The sequence below is a fragment of the Biomphalaria glabrata genome, chromosome 10 (assembly GCF_947242115.1).
Source record: "Biomphalaria glabrata chromosome 10, xgBioGlab47.1, whole genome shotgun sequence".
Taxonomy (NCBI): Eukaryota; Metazoa; Mollusca; class Gastropoda; family Planorbidae; genus Biomphalaria; species Biomphalaria glabrata.
In genome coordinates this window covers 16,785,669-16,808,922 of record NC_074720.1, presented here as the reverse complement: position 1 = coordinate 16,808,922, position 23,254 = coordinate 16,785,669, and the positions used below count along the sequence as shown (strand labels likewise).

At 39.0% G+C, this 23,254-nt stretch overlaps 1 protein-coding gene across 4 annotated transcripts in view; it reads right to left on the bottom strand.

The window, feature by feature from the left end:
* Nucleotides 1–22,966, bottom strand: part of LOC106051616 (leucine-rich repeat-containing G-protein coupled receptor 5-like) — a 159,733-nt gene extending 136,767 nt beyond the window's left edge. For 3 of the 4 annotated variants that reach the window (XM_056044216.1, XM_056044212.1, XM_056044215.1), the window contains exons 1-2: nucleotides 21,907–22,148; nucleotides 12,665–13,497 (exon numbers count right to left, since the gene is read on the bottom strand). In XM_056044216.1, the coding sequence (XP_055900191.1) occupies nucleotides 12,665–13,263 (599 nt within the window). In that variant the 5' untranslated portion in view covers nucleotides 13,264–13,497; nucleotides 21,907–22,148. Of the gene's footprint in view, nucleotides 1–12,664; nucleotides 13,498–21,906; nucleotides 22,149–22,866 lie in introns of those variants that run through there. The other variant, XM_056044214.1, reaches the window with a different exon arrangement.
* Between the last annotated feature and the right edge of the window lie 288 nt (nucleotides 22,967–23,254).

The window sequence follows — 23,254 nt, the reverse complement described above, 5'->3', positions numbered from 1 at the left end:
TTCGTTTGCAGCCCACTTATCCGGCTGCGACGTAGGAGAGCGCTGTAAGCACCCACAGCGGGGTCCGGGACAGTTGGAAGGTAGGGGAGCGCTGTAAGCACCCACAGCGGGGTCCGGGACAGTTGGAAGGTAGGGGAGCGCTGTAAGCACCTACAGCGGGGTCCGGGACAGTTGGAAGGATGTAATGAAAAAGAAAAGAATGTACAAAACATAATTATAACAGAATTTTCATTTTGTTTTCTATGGAAATATACTTACAATATATTTGGAGTCCTAATTCATTAAATATTATTTCATTAAAGCCAATCCGTGTAGAACTTTTGTTTTAATCGACTGTAAGTGTTTTGTTTGATAGAATGCTATCTAGCCATAGCAGAGAAATAGATTCAGAAATTCATCCTCCTGGTGACTACAACACACTTTTAAAAATACTTTTTACTCATAATTAGAAGATTTCATTCAAAAAAGTGTGAGATGTGAGATTAAATGTAATAAAGAAAGAGGCAACCCTGGCCAATGCAAAGGACATTCAATGGAAATATAGCTCACGTGCGACGTAAACACCAAGAAGTCTTCTAGAGGACCTTTTGTTTAAGAAAGATGCCTTCTCGAGGACCTTTTGTTAAGAAAGATGTCTTCTTAAGGACCTTTTGTTAAGAAAGATGTCTTCTAGAGGACCTTTTGTTTAAGAAAGATGCCTTCTCGAGGACCTTTTGTTAAGAAAGATGTCTTCTTGAGGACCTTTTGTTAAGAAAGATGTCTTCTAGAGGACCTTTTGTTTAAGAAAGATGTCTTCTCAAGGACCTTTTGTTAAGAAAGATGTCTTCTTGAGGACCTTTTGTTAAGAAAGATGTCTTCTTGAAGACCTTTTGTTAAGAAAGATGTCTTCTCGAGGACCTTTTGTTAAGAAATATGTCTTCTCGAGGACCTTTTGTTAAGAAAGAAGTCTTGTCGAGGACCTTTTGTTATGTTACGCAAGGTTGGTCAACACAATGAAGTATTGTGGTACTGAGACATTCTACCGCTCTGACAAAAGAAACCGAAGAATAATCGCGTCTTTTAAATGTCTTCTTGAAAACATTATAAGTCTATATATACTGTCTATAAAACATGGTTCAAAAGATGCGCTAAATCTCACACACGGTGCAAAATGCCAAGACACTTATCCCCCCCCCCACCAAAAAAAAAGGTTTGCTATTAAAGTGCCCTGTCAGATATTGATCCTAGGCTCTCATTATGCCAGTGTTCATATTTAATGGCCACCAAGCATCGCTGCGTCATAATCCAAGTTGAAGGTCGTGTTCCCAGCAAGATGTTTGACGTAAAGAGAGATGAGTGACAGACAGGCACCAGAACATATCAGGTAGTGCCGGATCCAGCGACAATAAACAATTCTATGACATCTACTTATACTTCAGCTTTGCTGCATACACATGCTGCCAATAGAACACTTTTTAGATATTAACTATATGTCTATAAATAAAAGCATTCGGGTTGTATTATTTCTAATTTGAACAGGTTTTATTTTTATTTTTGTCACGACATTTTTTGTAGTGTTAAAAAATCTCCGTGTCCAGTCTAGATATAGTATATATAAGTCTATCAATCAGACCCAATGAATAAATCTGTTTCCTTTTCCTACTAGCAGACACCCCCCGCCCACTCCCCCCAGGACCATAACGTTGTCTCAGAGGACACGAATAAAACAACGTCTGCAGAGTGCAACATCGATGGTTCCAAGGAGCGTTTCTTCAAACTATCAGATCGACCCCTATTGGCAGCTATAGACATCCACTTGCTCTGTCGTGAGCATTTCTCTGTTTGGGACGAACAGACTTGAGGAGATAGGCCATATTGTAACTCTGTAGGTCATGTTGTAACTCTCTAGGCCATGTTGTAACTCTGTTCTGTGCACTATGTTCTCACGCGACATTGCGAAATTTTTATGCGGGACCTAAACGTAATGTATTAAACATACAGAAGCTAATAAACACCTTAGTGAAGAAGAAGAAGCTAAAGACATGTGATCGAACGAGGCAGCAATAGAGACCTGTGATCGAACGAGGCAGCACTAGCAGCACTAGAGACCTTTGTTTGAACGAGGCAATACTAGAGACCTGTGATCGAACGAGGCAGCACTAGAGACCTGTGTTTGAACGAGGCAGCACTAGAGACCTGTGATCGAACAAGGCAGCACTAGAGACATGTGTTTGAACGAGGCAGCACTAGAGACCTGTGATCGAACGAGGCAGAAATAGAGACCTTTGTTTGAACGAGGCAGCAATAGAGACCTGTGATCGAACGAGGCAGCACTAGAGACCTGTGATCGAACGAGGCAGCACTAGAGACCTGTGTTTGAACGAGGCAGCACTAGAGAACTGTGTTTGAACGAGGCAGCACTAGAGACCAGTGATTGAACGAGGAAATACTAGAGACCTGTGATCGAACGAGGCAGCACTAGAGACCTGTGATCGAACGAGGCAGCACTAGAGACCTGTGATCGAACGAGGAAGCACTAGAGACCTGTTTTTGAACGAGGCAGCACTAGAGACCTGTGTTTGAACAAGGCAACACTAGAGACCTATGAGTGACCGATTCGAAAGAGTTGATGACTGCTGCTTTGTTGTGATTATTGCTTCATTATCTCCCTCTGTAAAAAAAAATATCACCATCATCTTGTTTTCCCTTCGTGTTGAGTTGTCTTCCTTAAGTTCAAACATCAAAAATCTATTGGCTTCTACAGCGCACATTTCATCAACGTCGAAAGATCGCAGGTCAGATGCAGTCAAATAAAGAACGGGATCGGAAAGGAGTGAGTGTTCAACATATCGCACGTGCGTCTGGAAAATACGTTTGTTGAATTGTTTCTGTGGGGATACAAAATAAATCAGATGACGTAGACTTTTGTCCTGGTGCGCGGATGAAGATGGAAGGGGTGAGTAATTCACAATTAAACTAAATGCTTTTGGTAGAGTCTCAAAATAAAAAGCGAAGAATGAACTGAATGATAAATAAATTAACTCTTTGAACCCTGGGCTACTAACTAAACTAGAGAATCTCATTGAAAACAACAATTAAATATTTCTCACGATACATTAAACAATGTCAAGAACAGTAAATAGAGTTTCAGGGTTGCCAACTAAAAACGAAATTGAGCTCTAATTTTAACGATATCCCAATGCATGGCAGTCGATCGCCCTATCCCCTCTCCTTCATTACCGCTAGTTCAGTGCCCATTGGTTTTGAAATCCTATAGTGAAAGTGTAATGCTACCTCTATATTAAACTGGTCGAGTCATATGACTGCAGAGCTAGAGAGGAGGATCCTAGCAATGGAATTGAGATGCAACAGAAGCATCCTAGGTATCACATTTAAAGAGATTAGAGACAGGTTATTGCAGCTATTGGATCATACGATGACCTGCTAACTATCGTAAAAAACGTAAGCTAAAAATCTATGGTCATATTACAAAGTCTTCGGGGCTCGCAAAGACCTTCCTTCAGGGAACAGTACCAGGAACAAGAAGAACAAGCAGAAATAGAAAGCGATGGGAAGACAACATAATAGAATGGACGGACCAGCCATTGAAAGAGGCTCTAACTAAGGCAAAAGACAGAGAGGAATTGAGAAGGACGGTCGACTAGTCTTGGGTGGTGCCCCAACGGTCCAACAGAATAAGGTAAAGGTTAGCCATCTGAACTCTCCAACATAATAATGAGAACGAGGAAGAAGAAGAAGAAATGTATCTTGTGTTCCATACGGAAGAACTTGGTGGACAATTTGATTCGGTAGTGAAACAATGTGCACAACTATGTGCACATACATGATCGCAATACAGCTTCGCAATACAGCTTCGCAATACAGCTTCGCAATACAGCTTCGCAATACAGCTTCGCAATACAGCTTCGCAATACAGCTTCGCAATACAGCTTCGCAATACAGCTTCGCAATACAGCTACAGCAATACTTCCTTTCATTTGTACACCGGAGTCAGCAACAATTTATTTATTTATAATTTCTACGCCATTAATAAAAATCCCCAAAACAAAAGATCACATTACCGAGAAAAGGGATTATATTACATTAATTATGTTAGATCATTAGGATCATTTTTTGAACTATCGCCGTTTTCTTGATGAAGAAAAAATGTATGGAACGTCTGGTCAGTCCCACACTGGAACGTGGCCCTGAAAACTAATGGACTCAGAATCGAACACTTACTGCAAACAAAGAGAGATTTCATTTCTCCTCTGCTGGAGAGCTCCAGGGTGCGCGCGAGGACACTCTTCACTTTGTGAGGGAAAAAAAACACGATACGGTGGGCAGACGTGAAAGGAAATGGAAATTTTGTGGAAAGGTCGATATGAAGATATTAGATCCAGATCTACAACTCTTGCTGTAAGTGGGAGATATTTGATCTAGAATGGTCTCCTTTTTAATGATTATTGTAAGGTAATGTGTCCAAGATTTTGCTGTAGAGTATAGATCTAGGAACATTGATTGAGTCTCTTTCTAAAAAATACTTAACTAGAAAATCGGTTCTTTTAACTTTTTGTTTTCCTTCTACGCTGTGAAGTAGATAGGGAGACAAGGATGTGGTGACAGCCATTTTCCCCACACAAGATGCGTGAGATGTCAGTAATATTGGAAGGTGGCCACTACTAACATCGCCCAGTACTTGATAAGTTATGACAGATTTCAGGTTAGCAGAGAACGATCTGGCCGTGATAGATAAAGTTGGCTCACAACAATGACGTTGGCTCACAACAATATAGTTGGCCCACAACAACGACGTTGGCCCACAACAATATAGTTGGCCCTCAACAGTGAAGTTGGCTCACAACAACGACGTTGGCCCACAACAATATAGTTGGCCCTCAATAATGAAGTTGGCCCACAACAATATAGTTGGCCCTCAACAATGAAGTTGGCCCACAACAATATAGTTGGCCCTCAACAGTCAAGTTGGCTCACAACAATGAAGTTGGCCCACAACAGTGAAGTAGGCCCTCAACAGTGAATTTGGCTCACAACAATGAAGTTGGCCCTCAACAGTGAAGTTGGCCCACAACAGTGAAGTTGGCTCACAACAATGAAGTTGGCCCACAACAGTGAAGTTGGCTCACAACAATATAGTTGGACATCAACAGTGAAGTTGGTCCACAACAGTGAAGTTGGCTCACAACAATGAAGTTGGCCCACAACAGTGATGTTGGCCCACAACAGTGATGTTGGCCCACAACAGTGATGTTGGCCCTCAACAGTGAAGTTGGCCCTCAACAGTGAAGTTGGCCCACAACAATGAAGTTGGCCCTCAACAGTGAAGTTGGTCCACAACAGTGAAGTTGGCTCACAACAATGAAGTTGGCCCACAACAGTGATGTTGGCCCACAACAGTGATGTTGGCCCACAACAGTGATGTTGGCCCACAACAATGAAGTCTGACCTCAACAATGAAGTTGGCCCACAACAATGAAGTTGGCCCACCCACAACAGCGAAGTTTGCCCGCAACAATGAAGTTGGCCCACAACAATGAAGTTGGCCCACCCACAACAGCGAAGTTGGCCCACAACACTGAAGTTGTTGTTTGATGAGATGTGCTTTACAAACTCCTCATGTTTCTAACTTTAGTTAAGAATGGCCTTGTCTTTAATTCTTATTTCTTAATATAAAAAAAGTTTTTTTTTTTTTTAATAAATATTTGTAAAGAAAAAGTGTGAACTTTGATTCATTGAGAATGTCAAAAATGTCATCAAACACTTTATAGAGCTTCGTTAGACCTTGTGGAATGTTTTGAGCTTTTTTTTCTACCGCTCTTGAAACAAAGAAAAATAACTGTTGCTTCATTCTTGACAATTAGGCCCTTCAATGTAATATTTCCCTTTTTTTGCGGCCCCCGAATGGGGAAAAGACGCCATTAGTTTTGTGTGAAGTGTCTGTCCGTCTGTCGGTCTGTCCCGTTTAGATCTCGTAAAATAGAAAAGATAGTGAGAATCCGACATCACAATATTTTAAACCATTCAAAGTTCTGATGCAACGGCTACTTTTTTCTTTTCTGAAAGCGAAAAATCTATTTTTTTAAATCACTTATGCAAGCAGTATTTTCATAAAATTACACCACTTATACAACTTTTAACTATTAAACACTCAAACACTTGTTTACTATTTTTTTTTTTAAGAGTAAAAATCGTTTTAGTATGCATTATAAGTTTAACCTAATTTAAAACGAATAGTAATCTTGTAAATTGCATTTTTCTTCCATTTATTATATAGATAGTCACGTAGTATCCCATTTCGGGGAGGGGGGGATTCTCAAAACAATTACATCAAGTATAAGACTTCAGTTAGGCCAGGAGAGGCACGGTGGCTCAGCGGTAAAGCGCTTGGCTTCCGAACCGGGTGTACCGGGTTCGAACCCTGGTGAAGACTGGGATTTTCAACTTCGGAATCCTTGGGCGCCACTGAGTCCACCCAGCTCTAATGGGTACCTGACATTAGTTGGGGAAAAGTAAAGGCGGTTGGTCGTTTTGCTGGCTACATGACACCCTCGTTAACCGTGGCCACAAGAACATATGAACTTTACATCATCTTCTCTATAGAGCACAAAGTCTGAAAGGGGAACTAGTTAGGCCAGGTTCACATCTAACTTTGCATTCACTTTCACCTATCCTTTGATCTGCTGGACCGTTGGGGCACTTCACAAGATATGTCAACCTTCTTTCTCCATTCTTATCTCTCATTTGTCTTTGATATAGTTTCATTCGGATGTTCTTTCTCCAAATATTGAAGCCTGTCTTTGTAACCTTGTTTTTTTTTTAATCTTACTAGCCATAAATTTGGACTGTATAACTTTCTAGGGAGTGGCGACATACCTAGTTGTCGTTAAACTTTATTTATGTTATTCCAATTAAAGAGGAGCAATGGTTCAGTCTCAAGTTTGAACTTCGGGATTCTCAGGACGCCCCTGAGCCCCCCCCCATCCCAAACTCTAGTGGGCATTTGACATACGTTACTGACGTAAAGGCTGTTGGTTGGTCACTGCAGAGGCGGCCTTAGAGTGTGGCGAGCGGAGCCACCGCGCTAATCCACTCGCCTTAGTGGCGGTACGCGATCAAGATAGCTTTCGTCCCCATCAGCCCATCGTACAGTCATGGCCCCGACAGGACACTCGCCCAGGGTCCCACTGCACTGCCAAGGCCGATTATGGTCATTGTGCTGGTCACACTGCATCTTCGTTAACCGTCAGCAACAGAAACCGATGAGCTTTACATTCTCTGCCCCCTTAGGTCACAAGGTCTGAAACTGGTACCCTTTACCTTACCAATCGACTTTAAGAATTAAGAATTATCATAATATATGCTGAATTAAATACATGCTACTTGTACATGTTTGGTTTTACTCATTACAGATTTATTTCGAAAACGATGTCTGTTACAATCCGGACTACTGCAGGGCGGCAGGGGAGGACAGCAGGCAAGGTTTGAACTCGATAAAAACGTCACGACAATCCGAAGCGCATTCCATACGGCCAGATAGACATTTTTTTTTTAGTTGACTAAAATACAACAACAATTCCTGCTTATTAGAGAGAACATTAAAAGAAGAGTTGGCTGTTTTTCTCCACTCCAAGAATCGAGGAAAACAATCTTTCCTTGCTGTGACACAATCCAATATACGAGTTTTTTTCCAGTTACACAATCTCCCAGAATGCCCCATCTCCCAGAATTCCCCCGTCTTCCTCGACCAGGAGACATTGACGTTTCGGCTTAACGGACATGGCGTTATCAAGGGAGGAAATAAATAAAAAAAATGTTACAGCGTTAACCGCGAGTGGCCATAGTACAATGGGACTAATCCGATAGTGGACAGCGGTCAATCAGTCTGTGGTGGCGGCACGTTCTTTTGCAAGACCGGTGGCTCTCCCAGTGGTCAGCATTGCCATTCATACGACGGGTGAGGAGAATAAAGGAAGCCCGATTCATCTAGATGGTAATGTATGTCAGCGCTGACTAGTCCGAATATTCAGTGGACATTTTTCAGACAGGCGAACTGACCAGTCCACTGACCAGTAGTACATAAAAAAAACAAGTTTCAACAGTATTCCATAGTTTCTTTTATAGTAAGTATATCTAGTTTAGTAGTGCCACCAAAATAATAAAGAGTTGACACAGGCAGACAACCAATGTACAGACAAGTCAGAAGTAAAGTACTATATATATATACTCTTTCTTTACCCATCGTATTGTTCCTCTCTCTCTCTCTCTCTCCCTCTCTCTTTCTCTTTCTCTCTCTCCCTCTCTCTTCCTCTTTCTCTCTCCCTCTCTCTCTCTCTCTCCCTCTCTCTCTCTCTCTCCCTCTCTCTCTCTCTCTCTCTCTCTCTCTCTCGATATATAAAATAACGAGTCTGACCACATAAAAACAACATTTGTTTAAACTTAATAGTTAAAATTAGTTTCCTGATGGGAAGAAAGATCTAGGTGTGTGAAGGTCATTTGAGTCCTAGAAAGTTCTGGACCAGACTAATGGCGTTAGTTTGCTTATTTATTTATATAAGAGAGTCAGTGGTGGGGGGGGGATACCCGTGTCCACTAGTGGACCAAAGAATCGCACTGATAATCTGAGACCATGAGTTACCAGTGTGATCATTGGCGCAGACGTCAGTGGGGGTGTGAACACGTGCCGTATCTTGTTGACCACTGGTGATGGGCGAAGTGGGGGGGGGGGAGAAACTCGAGATCAACGAGTTTAAGAAGAAAACAAAATATGATGAGAGTGACGTCAGTCCCTTTCTCTCTCACACACTCACCTTTATCTCTCACACACTCACCTTTATCTCTGGCTCTTGAGTGTTTGCCTTCCTCTCGCTCTCTTTCTTTCTCTGTCTGTCTGTCTCTCTTTCTCCCTTTCTTTCTCTTTCTCTGTCTGTCTGTCTCCCTTTCTCTCTTGCTTTCTCTTTCTCTGTCTGTCTGTCTCTCTTTCTTTCTCTTTCTCTGTCTGTCTGTCTCTCTTTCTTTCTTTCGCTCTCTCTGTGTCAAATTCTGTTTCTGTGTCTTTTTCTCTCTGTGTCTTTCTGTGTCCCACTATCTCTCTGGATCGTTTCATTTTCTCTCTGCCTCTCTCTTTCTCTCTGTTTATCGCTCTTTCTTGGTCTCTTTCTCTCAAATCTCTTTTTTATCTGACACCCTCTCTCTTTGTCTCACTCTCTGTTTTTGTCTCTCTCTGTTACCCTCTCTCTCTGTCTTATTTTCTCTCAAATTTTCTCACTACGTCTCACTGTTGTTTTGCCTCTCTCTGTCTGCCTCTCTCTTTCTGCCCCTCTCTCCCTGTCTGCCTCTTTTCTGTCTGACTATCTCTCTTTCAATCTGCCTCTCTCTCTCTGTCTGCCTCTCTCTCTGTCTGCCTCTTTTCTGTCTGCCTCTCTCTCTGTCTGCTTCTTTTCTGTCTGCCTCTCTCTTTCTGTCCCCCCCTCTCTCTCTCTGCCTCTTTTCTGTCTGCCTCTCTCTCTCTCTGTCTGCCTCTCTCTCTGTCTGACTCTTTTCTGTCTGCCCCTCTCTCTCTGTCTGCTTCTTTTCTGTCTGCCTCTCTCTTTCTGTCCCTCTCTCTTTCTGTCTGCCTTCTTTCTGTCTGCCTCTCTCTTTCTGTCTGCCTTTTTTCTGTCTACCTCTCTTTCTGTCTGCCTCTCTCTCTCTATTTGCCTCTCCCTCTCTGCCTCTATTTCTTCGTCACTCTCTGTCTCTTTCTCACTTTCTCTCCGACCCTAGCTGTCTCTCTGTATCTCTCTTTTTCTCTGCCACTCTCTCTCTGCCACTCTTTACACACCACACACCGAATACACCTTCCATTATTTCTTATGTGGAGAATAAAGGGAAAAAAGTGAAGAAAAGCGGGGGCTGGGGGGATCTCTGTATTCATTACTTGTATTGTGATAGATCTCCAGTCAAAACAAGTTAATTTCCTATACACTGACCGTTGATTAAGCAATGAATCATGGGAAATCGATGGAAATTTCTTATTTCGGCGTGCTCTCCTGCGTCATAAGAATATTCTAGATGATTCTATTTGACCTAACCCATATTTTATTTTATACTTCCTAGCAAGAGGGAGATAATCAAATCATCTTGTCTTCAAAGTCATAATTAGTAACGGACATGACGTTCTGGAAGTTACACTGACATTCTCGATAGCATCTAGTCAACAAAGCGATAGCGGATAGAGTGTGTCCTTTAAACAATGAAACTGGAAGTATTTACGAACAGTGGCCACTCGTCTCTTCGCTGGGTTTTAAAAAAACAAATATTTTAACCTCAGATATTTAGCGCGGCATTTGCTCAAAATGGTTCACAGGTACTCTCCTAACAATTAAACTCTACACATGCGTAGTTCCTATTGTATAGTAATGTATAGATATAATTTACTTTGGACAACTTATTAATGGAATAGTTAAACATTAGTAACAAAAATGTGAAATGGGTTTATTAAGACTTCAATGGCTTCTGGTAGCTTCAAGACTTTACACAATGGCTTCTGGTAGCTTCAAGGCTTTACACAATGGCTTCTGGTAGCTTCAAGGCTTTACACAATGGCTTCTGGTAGCTTCAAGGCTTTACACAACGGAGCATGCAATATAGGGAAGATAATCCGTTTCTCTACCAGATAATTTTCGATTTTCTAAATTAGTTTGGAAAAACTGAGAAGATGAGTCAAGACTGTATAAGGCTATTGAGTCTATAGGTTTCTAGGCTCATGTTAAGTCTACTACTATTGTTGAATTTTAATTCTATTGTTTGTTATGACATGAAGTTCGTTGTGTGGTCTCTCAAAATTACAAACCTAAAAGAACTGTGATACCTACACTTATGTTTCAAGCTACGAGACAAAGAGAACAGTCATTAGCAAAGAAATAAGTAAAAAAAAAAAAAAAAAGAAAATGTATCCATGTCAGAACGTGCGATCTATGGTGCCAGATGATATAAGGCTCATCTGTTTCTATGGCCATCGGTTAACGGGGGTGTTATGAGAACAGCCCAACGACCAACTGCCTTTACTTCAACAAGGGTGGACTCCTAAAAATCCCGAAGCTCAAAATCCCAGTCATCACCAGAATTCGAACTCGGTGTGGAGACGAAGAGCTTGACCACTCAGCTACCAAGTCCTAAAGAAATACGATCAGCCGAAATGTTTGAGTACAAGCCATCAATGCTGCCAACCTACTCGTAACTGAAACTTAATTGTCATCTGCAAACGAAGATCAGGCTTCACAACCAACTCCCAGTTCATAGGAAATCTTCGACCATGAAGGATGAGATGATTCTTCTTCTTCTTATTATTATTATTACTGTTTCAAAAGTACACAATAAAAACACTATGAAAAGTGGTGATCCCTCCAGCAGCTGATGGTTGATGGGTTGTAAACTCCCACCAGCAGGACGGCTGTCGGCCCCCAACTGGAGATTGTCTGCAACTATGTATGAAACGTTTATGTATAAAAATGAAAATGAATATTTCAAAACTGATTAACCCACTGCCTGGGTCGTGTGGCAAGTGATCTCCACTTTCGTCACGATGGTCCCAGGTTCGAGCACTGCCCGCTGCTAGTCAATGGACCATCCATCTATCAGATGTTGAATCTGATTCTGTATCACCCATTCCCATGCATGTTCACAGACATATAAGATTTGATCCTAGCATCATCTATCTATTCTACTATGCACGTAGACACACTTATAAGATCAGATCGTGACAACATCTAGCTATTCTGCACCCTGTCATTGATATAAATCGTAAAAAAAAAAAAGCCTTGGGCATAAAGTATTGGGTTCTTGCCCTGTCAAGCGTGGGCTACAAAATGTAAGTGTTACTACTCCTGTACACAATGATTACGATTATATAAATATCAACATGATAAAACGCTATCTTCGAGCAACCAAAAAAAAATCCGTGTCTGCACGAGCAATAGACCAGATTTCTCTTGAAGAGAAAAAACGATACCTGTAAAATAAAACAGTAGCCAAAGAGTTATATAACATCAAAAAGTCTTTTTGTGTTTGGGTTTGATTTCATAGATCCTAAGTGTTAGTTTTATTGCAGATGTCAAACGAGCAGCGGTTCTAAAACTGTGCAGTCCCGAGAACACACTTAAGAGACGTCTAGTTTCCAGGTCATTCCCTCAACACACAATCACACAGACACACAATAAGTTGAGTCGACTGATGTACAACATGTTGTCCTCTTTTACCAACAACTTTTTCCTTTTGAGTACAGCATCAACTTGTCCTGCAAGTATCCCCCCAGGGGTACGGATATCACAGTTTGAGAAACTGATATTTACATTAAATGTCTGATTGTCTATGCCAAAGGTTGGTCGACTTCATTTCAATACAAAGAGAATAATGAAAGATTCAAAGGAAGAGGTTTTAGAATGTTTTTAAACAATCTGACGTTTGCAAATAAAACTACAACAGAATATAATCAGAATACATTGGGAACAAATGTAAGGACCAAATATGATTAGTATAGACAGATGTTGACATATTTATGTTTGATCAATGCACAGGTAAGGGGTCAATCACATTGGATATTTAGTGACATGATTAGATCTTGCCATAGAGTATATTCTAAGAAATAAGTCAAATAAGAGAGACTTCAACAATTAAATGTACTTACAGTTTGATGGTGCCGGGGATGATGCCTCTCGGAACTGATGTCAAGTTTTGACCGGAACAGTCCACCAGAGCACCGTTACACAGGCACTTGCTGTGGCATGTCACAGAGGCCTCACTCAGGACGCTCTTACTTCCAAGACCGGTGCCGAAGGTGGGGTCGTTGTAAGAGTCTCCGAAAATTCTGTCGCGCGACTCAAACTGACCCAGAAGGTCATCACTCGGGTATTTCTCATCACCGTAGTTATCCAAAGAACTGTCCACCAGTTTGATGTTTGAATCCAGCCAGGGACCGTCGTCCACTTGCCACACGTCTGCTCCGCCGCTCATTCCGGCGTGTTGGTCTGACAGTGGGCTGAGCGTGACGTCTTGCCAAAATGTCTCATCGTCCGAACTCTCGAACAGATCCTCGTGCATGTTTTGGCTGCCTTCTTTGGCGATTTCTCCTTTGGCGCCTTCTCCTTTGACGCCTACTCCTTTGGCGCCTTCTCCTTTGACGCCTACTCCTTTGACGCTATCCTCTGCAGCAGATTGAAATGTGACCGGTATGAAGATCAAAGAGAACACCAACAACACAAACACACAGACAGATCCCATTGGCATTACGAGTTAGTCTTGTGTCTTCTTAACAGTAGGAGAACAATTTCAATCGTCTTTAATATGTCAACCTTACACTTTCGACACTTTGTTTAGCACTTTGTTTAGCACTTTGTTTAGCACTTTGTTTAGCACTTTGTTTAGCACTCTATTGCTAGAACTTTGGTAATGCCATAACGTACAACAGTGAATGCATTCACGTCTTTAGAAAGTCTCTGGATGAACAACGCCGAACACTCTCTGTGGAGAATAAAAAAAATGGAGTTTTGAAAAGTTGGACGAATTCATGTACAAGAAACTTGATAATAAACAAGAACAAGATTTTTAAAATACTTTTTTAAAAAGACAATACTTCACTTCAACACGGTGGCGTAGCTAGGGTGTTTGATGCCCAGTGCGACATCTCCTCATGGTACCCCCCCCCCACCGGATATAAAACAGAGAAAATACGTTATTATATGTTAACAAAATATATTTAAAAAATATTACAAGCCTTCTTGGTTTACAAAAATATCAAGAATTTTATCGAAATCTGTTTTCCACCAATGGCCTAGTTAGTGAAACACATCACTGATTGGTGTTAATTCTTGATCAACTTAATTAAGTCTGAAAAACTTCGCTCGCATAAAGCCACATTTACTGCAATTGTCAGAAATATGTAAAAATCTGATAATGCTACCTGAAGAAAATCTTGGACATCATTCTTTTTCTCTCAAAGCATAATCTGGCATTCAATAGTCATCACGAATATTTAGACACTATTTACAACTGAATCATCTAGTGGCATTCTAGTTGCTATTTTTTTATTTCTTTTTTTTTTTTTTAATTCAAGATTTTAAACAGATCCAGACGAAATGTGTTTTTGTCAATGTTGCAATGAGCACCATCGAGATTGATTTCAATCTGTGGATTCAATAGTTGGGATAGCGACAAAATTCCTATTCACCTACCACATTATGATATGATCCTATTGGGTGATTATTTCTTGAACTATCACGTCCAAAGAAGAATAAATCAATAGCTCTTTCTTATGTTACAGAATCATCACCTTTTTCGCTTGGCTTCTTTTTATTGTGGTCAATATGTCTTTGATATTCTGCACTAATCCTCAGATCAGAGTACATACTTTTACTGACAGTAATAATGGCTTCAGCGTTGACCTTCCAACTAGTAGATATCGATGTTTTTCATGTTTTCCATTTAAGTGTACAATATCGAATTGACGATCATTGTTTTTTGAAGATAGACTTACCCGTCGTTTATTTCAGTTAATTCAAAGAATCCAAAATAGGTGAGAAAATTAAAACTGCATGGCAACTAACCGTCTACCTGCTTGAGAGATTTTGTCTTTACAATTCTTCTTCAACTCGTTCGTGATGCCCATTGAGGGCCAGATTCTGCTTTGAGAGAAAAGGAATGATATCCAAGATTCTTTTCATTATGAAATTTGTACCTTTAGGACCCTTTGATCACTGCCGTCAACCATTTTAACCAGAGAAGACAATTTCTCCGCCTGAGTTAGTACTATGAGCGCCAGCCAGGCTTATCAATCTTGAGCAGCGCCCATAATATTAACAGTGGCAAAATACATATTTTTTAAAATCAAATACAGTAGTTTATGTTTGTTCATGTATGTACAATGTGTGCAGTTTTTTCTGAGAAATTTTGTGCTCAGTTTGATGCCCCTTATCCCTTGATGCCCCGTGCGGCCCGCACCACCCGCACATGGCAAGTTACGCCACTGCAAGTTCAACAACTTATAGAGTGATTATTTTTGTCTTAATAACTAAAAAATGTAATTAATTTAAAAATATTTTTGTTTTATCCCACCCCATTCCCCCTTCTTCCGAGAAAGAATCCTGGTTTAGTGAATGTAAAGATCCACTAGGGCAGGTGCGTTTGCTGAGCGGTAAAGTGCTTGGCTTCCGAACCGAGGTCCGGGGTTCGAAACCTAGTGAAGACTGGGATTTTTAATTTCGGTAGCTTCGGACGCCTCTGAGTTCACCCAGCTCTAACGGGTACCTGACATTAGATGGGGAAAAGTAAAGGCGGTTGGTCGTTGTGCTGGCCACATGACGCACTCGTTGACCGTGGGCCACAGAAACAGATGACCTTTAGACCACAACTCTGAAAGGGGAAACTATAGATCTACTAGACTTGATACTCTTCCAATGCTAGGCCTTTAGATCTAGATTTAGAAGACGATGCGCAAACTGTTCCTGAACATGACCGTATTAAACTTTTCAATGAACAGACAGCACAGACCTATATCTGATCGTTATGTATGGAACTCTTGTTCAAGCTGTAATGGAAGTCGCCCTGAATCTTGGAAAATCGCTTTTTCTGTCTTACAAAAGTAACGATCTTTAGTTTTCAAAGTTTAGAAATAATGCAATCCCATTTTGCAGATTTTAGAATGGGCTATTGATCACAGAACTATACATTTGCACACAGATCTTTGATATAAAGTCATTTCCTTTTAGTTTCCATTGTGATAGGCGTAGTGTTTCGACAATCCTAGATCCAAATAATTCAAGCCTGTTGATTTTAATCATTGTATGACACGGTATGGTGTGTTAAAATAGATTGATTACCTAGATTTTTTATAGATTTAGATTCTGGATCTAAAAATGGTAGAATAATACTTTTGAGATGACTGTGCTCTTATTTACGATTTTCTGTCTACTCGGACTAAACATTAGAATGAGTATTACTATTAGACTCTAGATGTTACATAGGTTTGAGAACAAAACCTCTCTTCCACTTGACAAAACAACGCCTTGTTTCAGTTGTTTCTCACGACATGTTTGTGTAGTGGTAAGAGATCAGTGCATTCAGTCTAAGTGTAATACATATAGGTCTGTGCTAGGTACCTACATGCGGAAATACCAGAAGACGTGTAGTCTGTTCAAGAGAAAGATTTTCTCGTTCTCTAGACAAAATTTTATATCTTTCTTTTTATAATTAAAACAAGTATAAGGTCCATCTAAGAGTTTTCCAAGTGTGGCCAACGAGCTAGTAATTCTTTTTTTTTTAACGACATACATCAACTGTCAAATTTCTAGGGAAATCGTTAGAACCGTTTTCAAGATGCGAGTTCAGGCTTCACCCACCCACCTGTTCACGAGACGAGTGGAACAGAGGCATTGTACACACATCTAAAACTACAAGGAAAAGTTCCTCTTTCAGACCTTGCGATCTATAGGGCAGTTGGTTTGAAGGTTATCTGTTTCTTTGGTCAACGGTTAACGAGCAGGGTTTCATGTGGCCAGCACAACGACCAACCGCCTTTACTTTCCCCCAACTTATGTCAGGCACTCATCAGAGTTGGGTAATCAACGAGATTCAAACCCAAGACGACAGGTTCAGAAGCCAAGCTCTTAACCACTCAGTGCCCCAGAAAGTTACAAATGCAAATTTTAAATGATGAAATAAAACTTGTAGTAAAAAAAAATAAACCACAGAAGTTGTGACAGAAGTTGTGACAGAAGTTGTGACAGAAGTTGTGACAGAAGTTGTGACAGAAGTTGTGACAGAAGTTAGAAGTAATAATACAACCATCCAAAGTCCACTCTCCCAAAAAAATAAAAGTCTCAGTGTTAAATGACAATGTATTGACCCTATATACTTTAAATAGGTGAGATTAGGAGGGGTTGATAATTGCTATGACATTAGTTGCTATGACATTAGTTGCTATGACATTAGTTGCTATGACACTAGTTTCTATGACATTAGTTGCTATGACATTAGTTGCTATGACATTAGTTACTATGACATTAGTTGCTATGACACTAGTTGCTATGACATTAGTTGCTATGACAATTGTTGACACGTTTTATTGTGTCCTATGTAATTTTTTTTAGATTCTTTAGTACGATAAATAAATAAATAAATATATATATATAACTATTTAGTCTTGATTACTTTCAAGTTTTCAATAAATAATCGGGATCAAAATACCGAGCTAAGCCAACAGTTAAAGATACAAATAGTTAAGAGATTATATCGCGTTACTAAAATGTTTGAGATGCAAAAAAAAAAAAAGGTTAAATTTCTTGACTGAGTCGAGTTTGACATTTCAAATCAGCCGACCATAATGACGTTAAGTCCAAATGAAATTGAAAGTCAGGAAATGTTACCTGAGAAAATACAACGTCCGATAAAACATCAGTACGTCCTAAAGACAAAGAACAAAACAAAAAGCAACTTATAACGCAATTAACATTATCATGATGCAATTCAAGGTCCAGTAAAATCTGTGACAGAACACATTTCCAATGAAATCAAACTCGCAGACGAGAATCTAATTAGTGTCAACAATCAGACCAGGAGATATTAGACAATTTAAAATGACCAAGAAAAAAAGAAATAGTAATACAATCGGTCATGGATACTTTTCTAAGTATCTTTAGTCTACTCGACAGAAACGAAAAGACAATTCCAGACCATGGCGGTAACAGGAAAGAGAAAAGAAAAGGGGTAGAAACAGAGTGGAAGGAACTGGTCAGCAAATCAGTCCTGCCTCCAAGCTATGGCTGGTTAAAGGGGAAAGTCCCGAATGGAGGAAGAGGCATTAGGCGCCGCAAATAACATGCCCGTTGCCGACACTGCGGGAAATGAGAAGAAACGGTAGTGCACGTCTTGCAAGAGTGTCCGCGAGCTGCGGGGAGACGTATCCACTAGTTTTGTATGGAAGCTATGAGGCACTACGCCGCACAGCACAGAGTTCCTTACCAGGGCACCTGCCTTGTCACCAATCAGAGTTCATCTCTCAGGTCAGCAGATCACTTGTCATCCAACAATCCAGCAAACTACAAGGAACTGGTTAGCTGATCATTTTGTGTCCCCCCCCCCACCGCCCCAACATTCCAGCAAAGTACAGGGAACTAGCAGGGAACTAGTTAGCAGACCGCTTGATATCCCCCACCAGTTTATCCAACTACATAAAATGTGACAGTAAAAAAAAATTTTCAAAACCCGCCAAAAAAGTTCTCCAATTTCAGAATCAAACAAGTTTCTTTTTTTTCTGTCAATTTACTCATTCACAAGCGTTTCAAAAAGCAAACTAAAAAGTAGGCTCCAAGTAACTGACAATGTAACAAAACAACTATCACATTTGTTAGCAGTCATCTGATTTGGAAGTATAATCAAGACAAAAAACATCAAGACAAAAAAAAAAAAGACAGATTTGAAATTAAAAAAAAAGATCAAAATACTGATGTTAATTTACTTCTGTCAGAATAGAACTAATTAATAAACAGATTCTATTTTTTTCATGGCAGGAATTTCATGCAACTTCACGTTTTGAAACGAGGCTAATGACCTAGAAAAAGATGGTCCGTGTACACGTGTTAAGCTGGTTCACATTTCAATTCTAGAACTCAACTCTGACCTCCGTGCTCCATTCGGTGACAACTTTTCCAGGACAAGAATGGAGGACAAAAACATACAAGTGAGTGAAGCCACCAGTGGCAAGGATGTGTCTCCAGGACAAGTACACTACACTGGGAGGTCAAGACACTTCTTTAAGACAGAGAGTCTCAATTTAAAAAAAAAATTTTTTGAATATTTTCAAGATCTCGTTAACAATGTTAATTTCATAATCTTATTAATATTCATTGAACTAGTGCTGTTAATGAGTCTTACAAGGTCATCAAAGCAATATGTCAGTGATTCTCAAAGTTCTATATGCTAGCCCTCCCCTCCCCTTTTAACCATTTATGAGGTTCTTGAACCAATTCTGGATGTTGTTGAGCACCGACATCACTATTGGCAATAACTGACTGCAATTTGTAAGACTTCATTGTTTTATTATTAACCAATCAAATGAACGACCTGACAGGTACTTTTGACAACCACAACATCACTAACAGCAGACCTCTATGTCGGCTTAACCAGCCTTCGATCTTAGACATTTGTTACGCGAGAATCCGAGTAAAGAAATGAGATTTACACTGTTGACCAGCCAATGCATACAATGATGGGAATAGATCTTGCCGATTTCACAGCCCGTTAGGTGAGTTGGTGTGGTTGTCCGAGGAAAGGTCATGGCCGAGCTAATGTAGCAATACACAAATATGAGAGACGAAACAAAGTTCTGGTCGTTTCCCTCCATGGCTTCTCCCAGCTCTGTGCTTTCAGTTTTAGACGTAGGCCTACATCAAGATTCTAAAGCCTTGTGTCATGCCAAATAACTTATTTTATGTTATAAAAAGCAAGCTTACTTTTAAACAGCCAATTTAATTCATGCCCTTAAACCAACCAACGTACTATGTGTTATAAACTTCATGTCATTAAATAAACAGCTTACTTCATGTCATTAAATAAACATCTTACTTCATGTCATTAAAATAAACATCTTACTTCGTGTCATTAAATAAACATCTTACTTCATGTCATTAAATAAACAGCTTACTTCATGTCATTAAATAAACAGCTTACTTCGTGTCATTAAATAAACATCTTACTTCATGTCATTAAATAAACAGCTTACTTCATGTCATTAAATAAACATCTTACTTCGTGTCATTAAATAAACATCTTACTTCATGTCATTAAATAAACATCTTACTTCATGTCATTAAATAAACATCTTACTTCGTGTCATTAAATAAACATCTTACTTCATGTCATTAAATAAACATCTTACTTCATTTCATTAAATAAAAAGCTTACTTCATGTCATTAAATAAACATCTTACTTCTTGCATTAAATAAACAGCCTACTTCGTGTCATTAAATAAACATCTTACTTCGTGTCATTAAATAAACATCTTACTTCATGTCATTAAATAAACATCTTACTTCTTGTCATTAAATAAATATCTTACTTCATGTCATTAAATAAACATCTTACTTCTTGCATTAAATAAACATCTTACTTCATGTCATTAAATAAACATCTTACTTCGTGTCATTAAATAAACATCTTACTTCGTGTCATTAAATAAACATCTTACTTCTTGCATTAAATAAACATCTTACTTCATATCATTAAATAAACATCTTACTTCGTGTCATTAAATAAACATCTTACTTCGTGTCATTAAATAAGCATCTTACTTCTTGCATTAAATAAACATCTTACTTCATATCATTAAATAAACATCTTACTTCGTGTCATTAAATAAACATCTTACTTCGTGTCATTAAATAAACATCTTACTTCGTGTCATTAAATAAGCATCTTACTTCTTGCATTAAATAAACATCTTACTTCATGTCATTAAATAAACATCTTACTTCTTGTCATTAAATAAATATCTTACTTCATATCATTAAATAAACAGCTTACTTCATGTCATTAAATAAACATCTTACTTCTTGCATTAAATAAACAGCTTACTTCGTGTCATTAAATAAACATCTTACTTCGTGTCATTAAATAAACATCTTACTTCATGTCATTAAATAAACATCTTACTTCTTGTCATTAAATAAATATCTTACTTCATGTCATTAAATAAACAGCTTACTTCATGTCATTAAATAAACAGCTTACTTCTTGCATTAAATAAACATCTTACTTCGTGTCATTAAATAAACATCTTACTTCATGTCATTAAATAAACATCTTACTTCGTGTCATTAAATAAACAACATCTTACTTCGTGTCATTAAATAAACATCTTACTTCTTGCATTAAATAAACATCTTACTTCATGTCATTAAATAAACATCTTACTTCGTGTCATTAAATAAACATCTTACTTCGTGTCATTAAATAAACATCTTACTTCTTGCATTAAATAAACATCTTACTTCATGTCATTAAATACACATCTTACTTCGTGTCATTAAATAAACATCTTACTTCGTGTCATTAAATAAACATTTTACTTCTTGCATTAAATAAACATCTTACTTCATGTCATTAAATAAACATCTTACTTCTTGTCATTAAATAAACATCTTACTTCATTTTATTAAATAAACAGCTTACTTCATGTCATTAAATAAACATCTTACTTCTTGCATTAAATAAACATCTTACTTCGTGTCATTAAATAAACATCTTACTTCGTGTCATTAAATAAACATCTTACTTCATGTCATTAAATAAACATCTTACTTCTTGTCATTAAATAAATATCTTACTTCATGTCATTAAATAAACATCTTACTTCTTGCATTAAATAAACAGCTTACTTCATGTCATTAAATAAACATCTTACTTCGTGTCATTAAATAAACATCTTACTTCTTGCATTAAATAAACATCTTACTTCATGTCATTAAATAAACATCTTACTTCTTGCATTAAATAAACATCTTACTTCATGTCATTAAATAAACAGCTTACTTCATGTCATTAAATAACAGCTTACTTCTTGTCATTAAATAAACATCTTACATCATGTCATTAAATAAACGTCGCTTACTTCATGTCATTAAATAAACAACTTACTTCTTGTTATTAAATAAACAGATTACTTCATCTCATTGAACAGACAACTTACTTCCAAGTCATTACAAAACAATGTTCTCCATGACATAAACAATTGACTTACGTAGAATCAAAAGCAACTTATAGACCTAAATACTATTACTCACAAACTTTAAATAAACAACTTACTTCTCACTTCAACACATCTCCCCTAACGTCACAATCAAACAACTTACTGAGACAAGTTACAACAAACAACTTACTTTATGTCACAGAATTCATGTCGCTCCAACACTATGTTGAAGATGTCACTGTATTCCACAGATCACACTGAACAACAGAGATGTCTATATCGCAATACCATATGGGAAGAAAACATTAAGTGAAATCAATTCAACTACACCACATCAGGGGAGAGAATTCAGTAGAGTGGATCGAGGAGTCCACATTATCTTGCTTTGACTTGCCGTGGACACTGCTCGCCATGTGCGTCACGTCTTCTGAAGAAGGGGAAGACAAGAGGGAGAGAGAGAGAGAGTTGTGAGGAATTATTCCAGGCACATGAGTTTCTGGCCCTTGGCTGCAAAATGGCGGCAGTGAATGCTTTGTTTGATAGAGGTATGACATGACGTCACATCTAGCTAAAAAAACAAAATGTGAGCCTCGGGCAGATAGTCGTTTTTTTTTGTTTTTTTTTTAAATATAATAGCTGTGGGCACATGTTACAATATTTAACATGTTTAAATCTGTGATGCCCAAAAACTACGAACCACGGGCAAAATCTGACCCCTGGACGTGGTTTTGTCCTGTGCCTCGAAACTTCTGCTCGCAGAGCATACTGAAACAGCAGCTGAGTAGAGTCTGCGTAGAGGATCGAATACATTGGATGGAGCTCGTGTCAGTGGTCAGAGGCGGCCTTAGCAGTGCGTAGGGCTCTGGGCTCGTGTCATATCAGGGCCATGAATATTTGTACGATGTGTAACAGTGATTCTCTTTATCGCCCCCCCAAGGCGCTGGGTTTGGGAAGTTTGCCCCACTATCTACCCACTAAGAACGCCCTACTGGTTCGGCACCACTGGATCAATCCGAGCAGTGCTAGTCTAAATATAATTATTTCTATTGTGTTAGTCTTCATTGGACATTTGAGCATCTTAGAAATAGATAGATAGATAGATAGATAGACAATGTCTCTAATACATTAACTTAGCTATAAACTCACTTACCTCTCTGTCTTGTAGATAACATCCCTTGAACCTTATATCTTCACTTCTGAATGGCAGGGGACTCAACTCACATCACAGACGAGGTTATCAGACTACTTCCCTTTGCAGCCAGAATTTTACCCCAATCAGTCTGCCTCAACACCACTTGAAGTAATCGGACCCCCCAGTGGGCCCCGCCACTTACATTCATGACAACAGTCTCCACTAAATGCAAAGCCTATTAGCTTGTTGGCGTAACATTGTTAGTACACAAAAGGTGTTTTCAGTTCACTATCTGTTAGTTTATCTCTAGTAGAACACAATTTCTTTGTCATTGGGGGAAGGAACGTAAGTGTGGAGCCTCTTATGGATTAGTCCATAAATACCATAGTAAGCTCTCGCCGCGTTC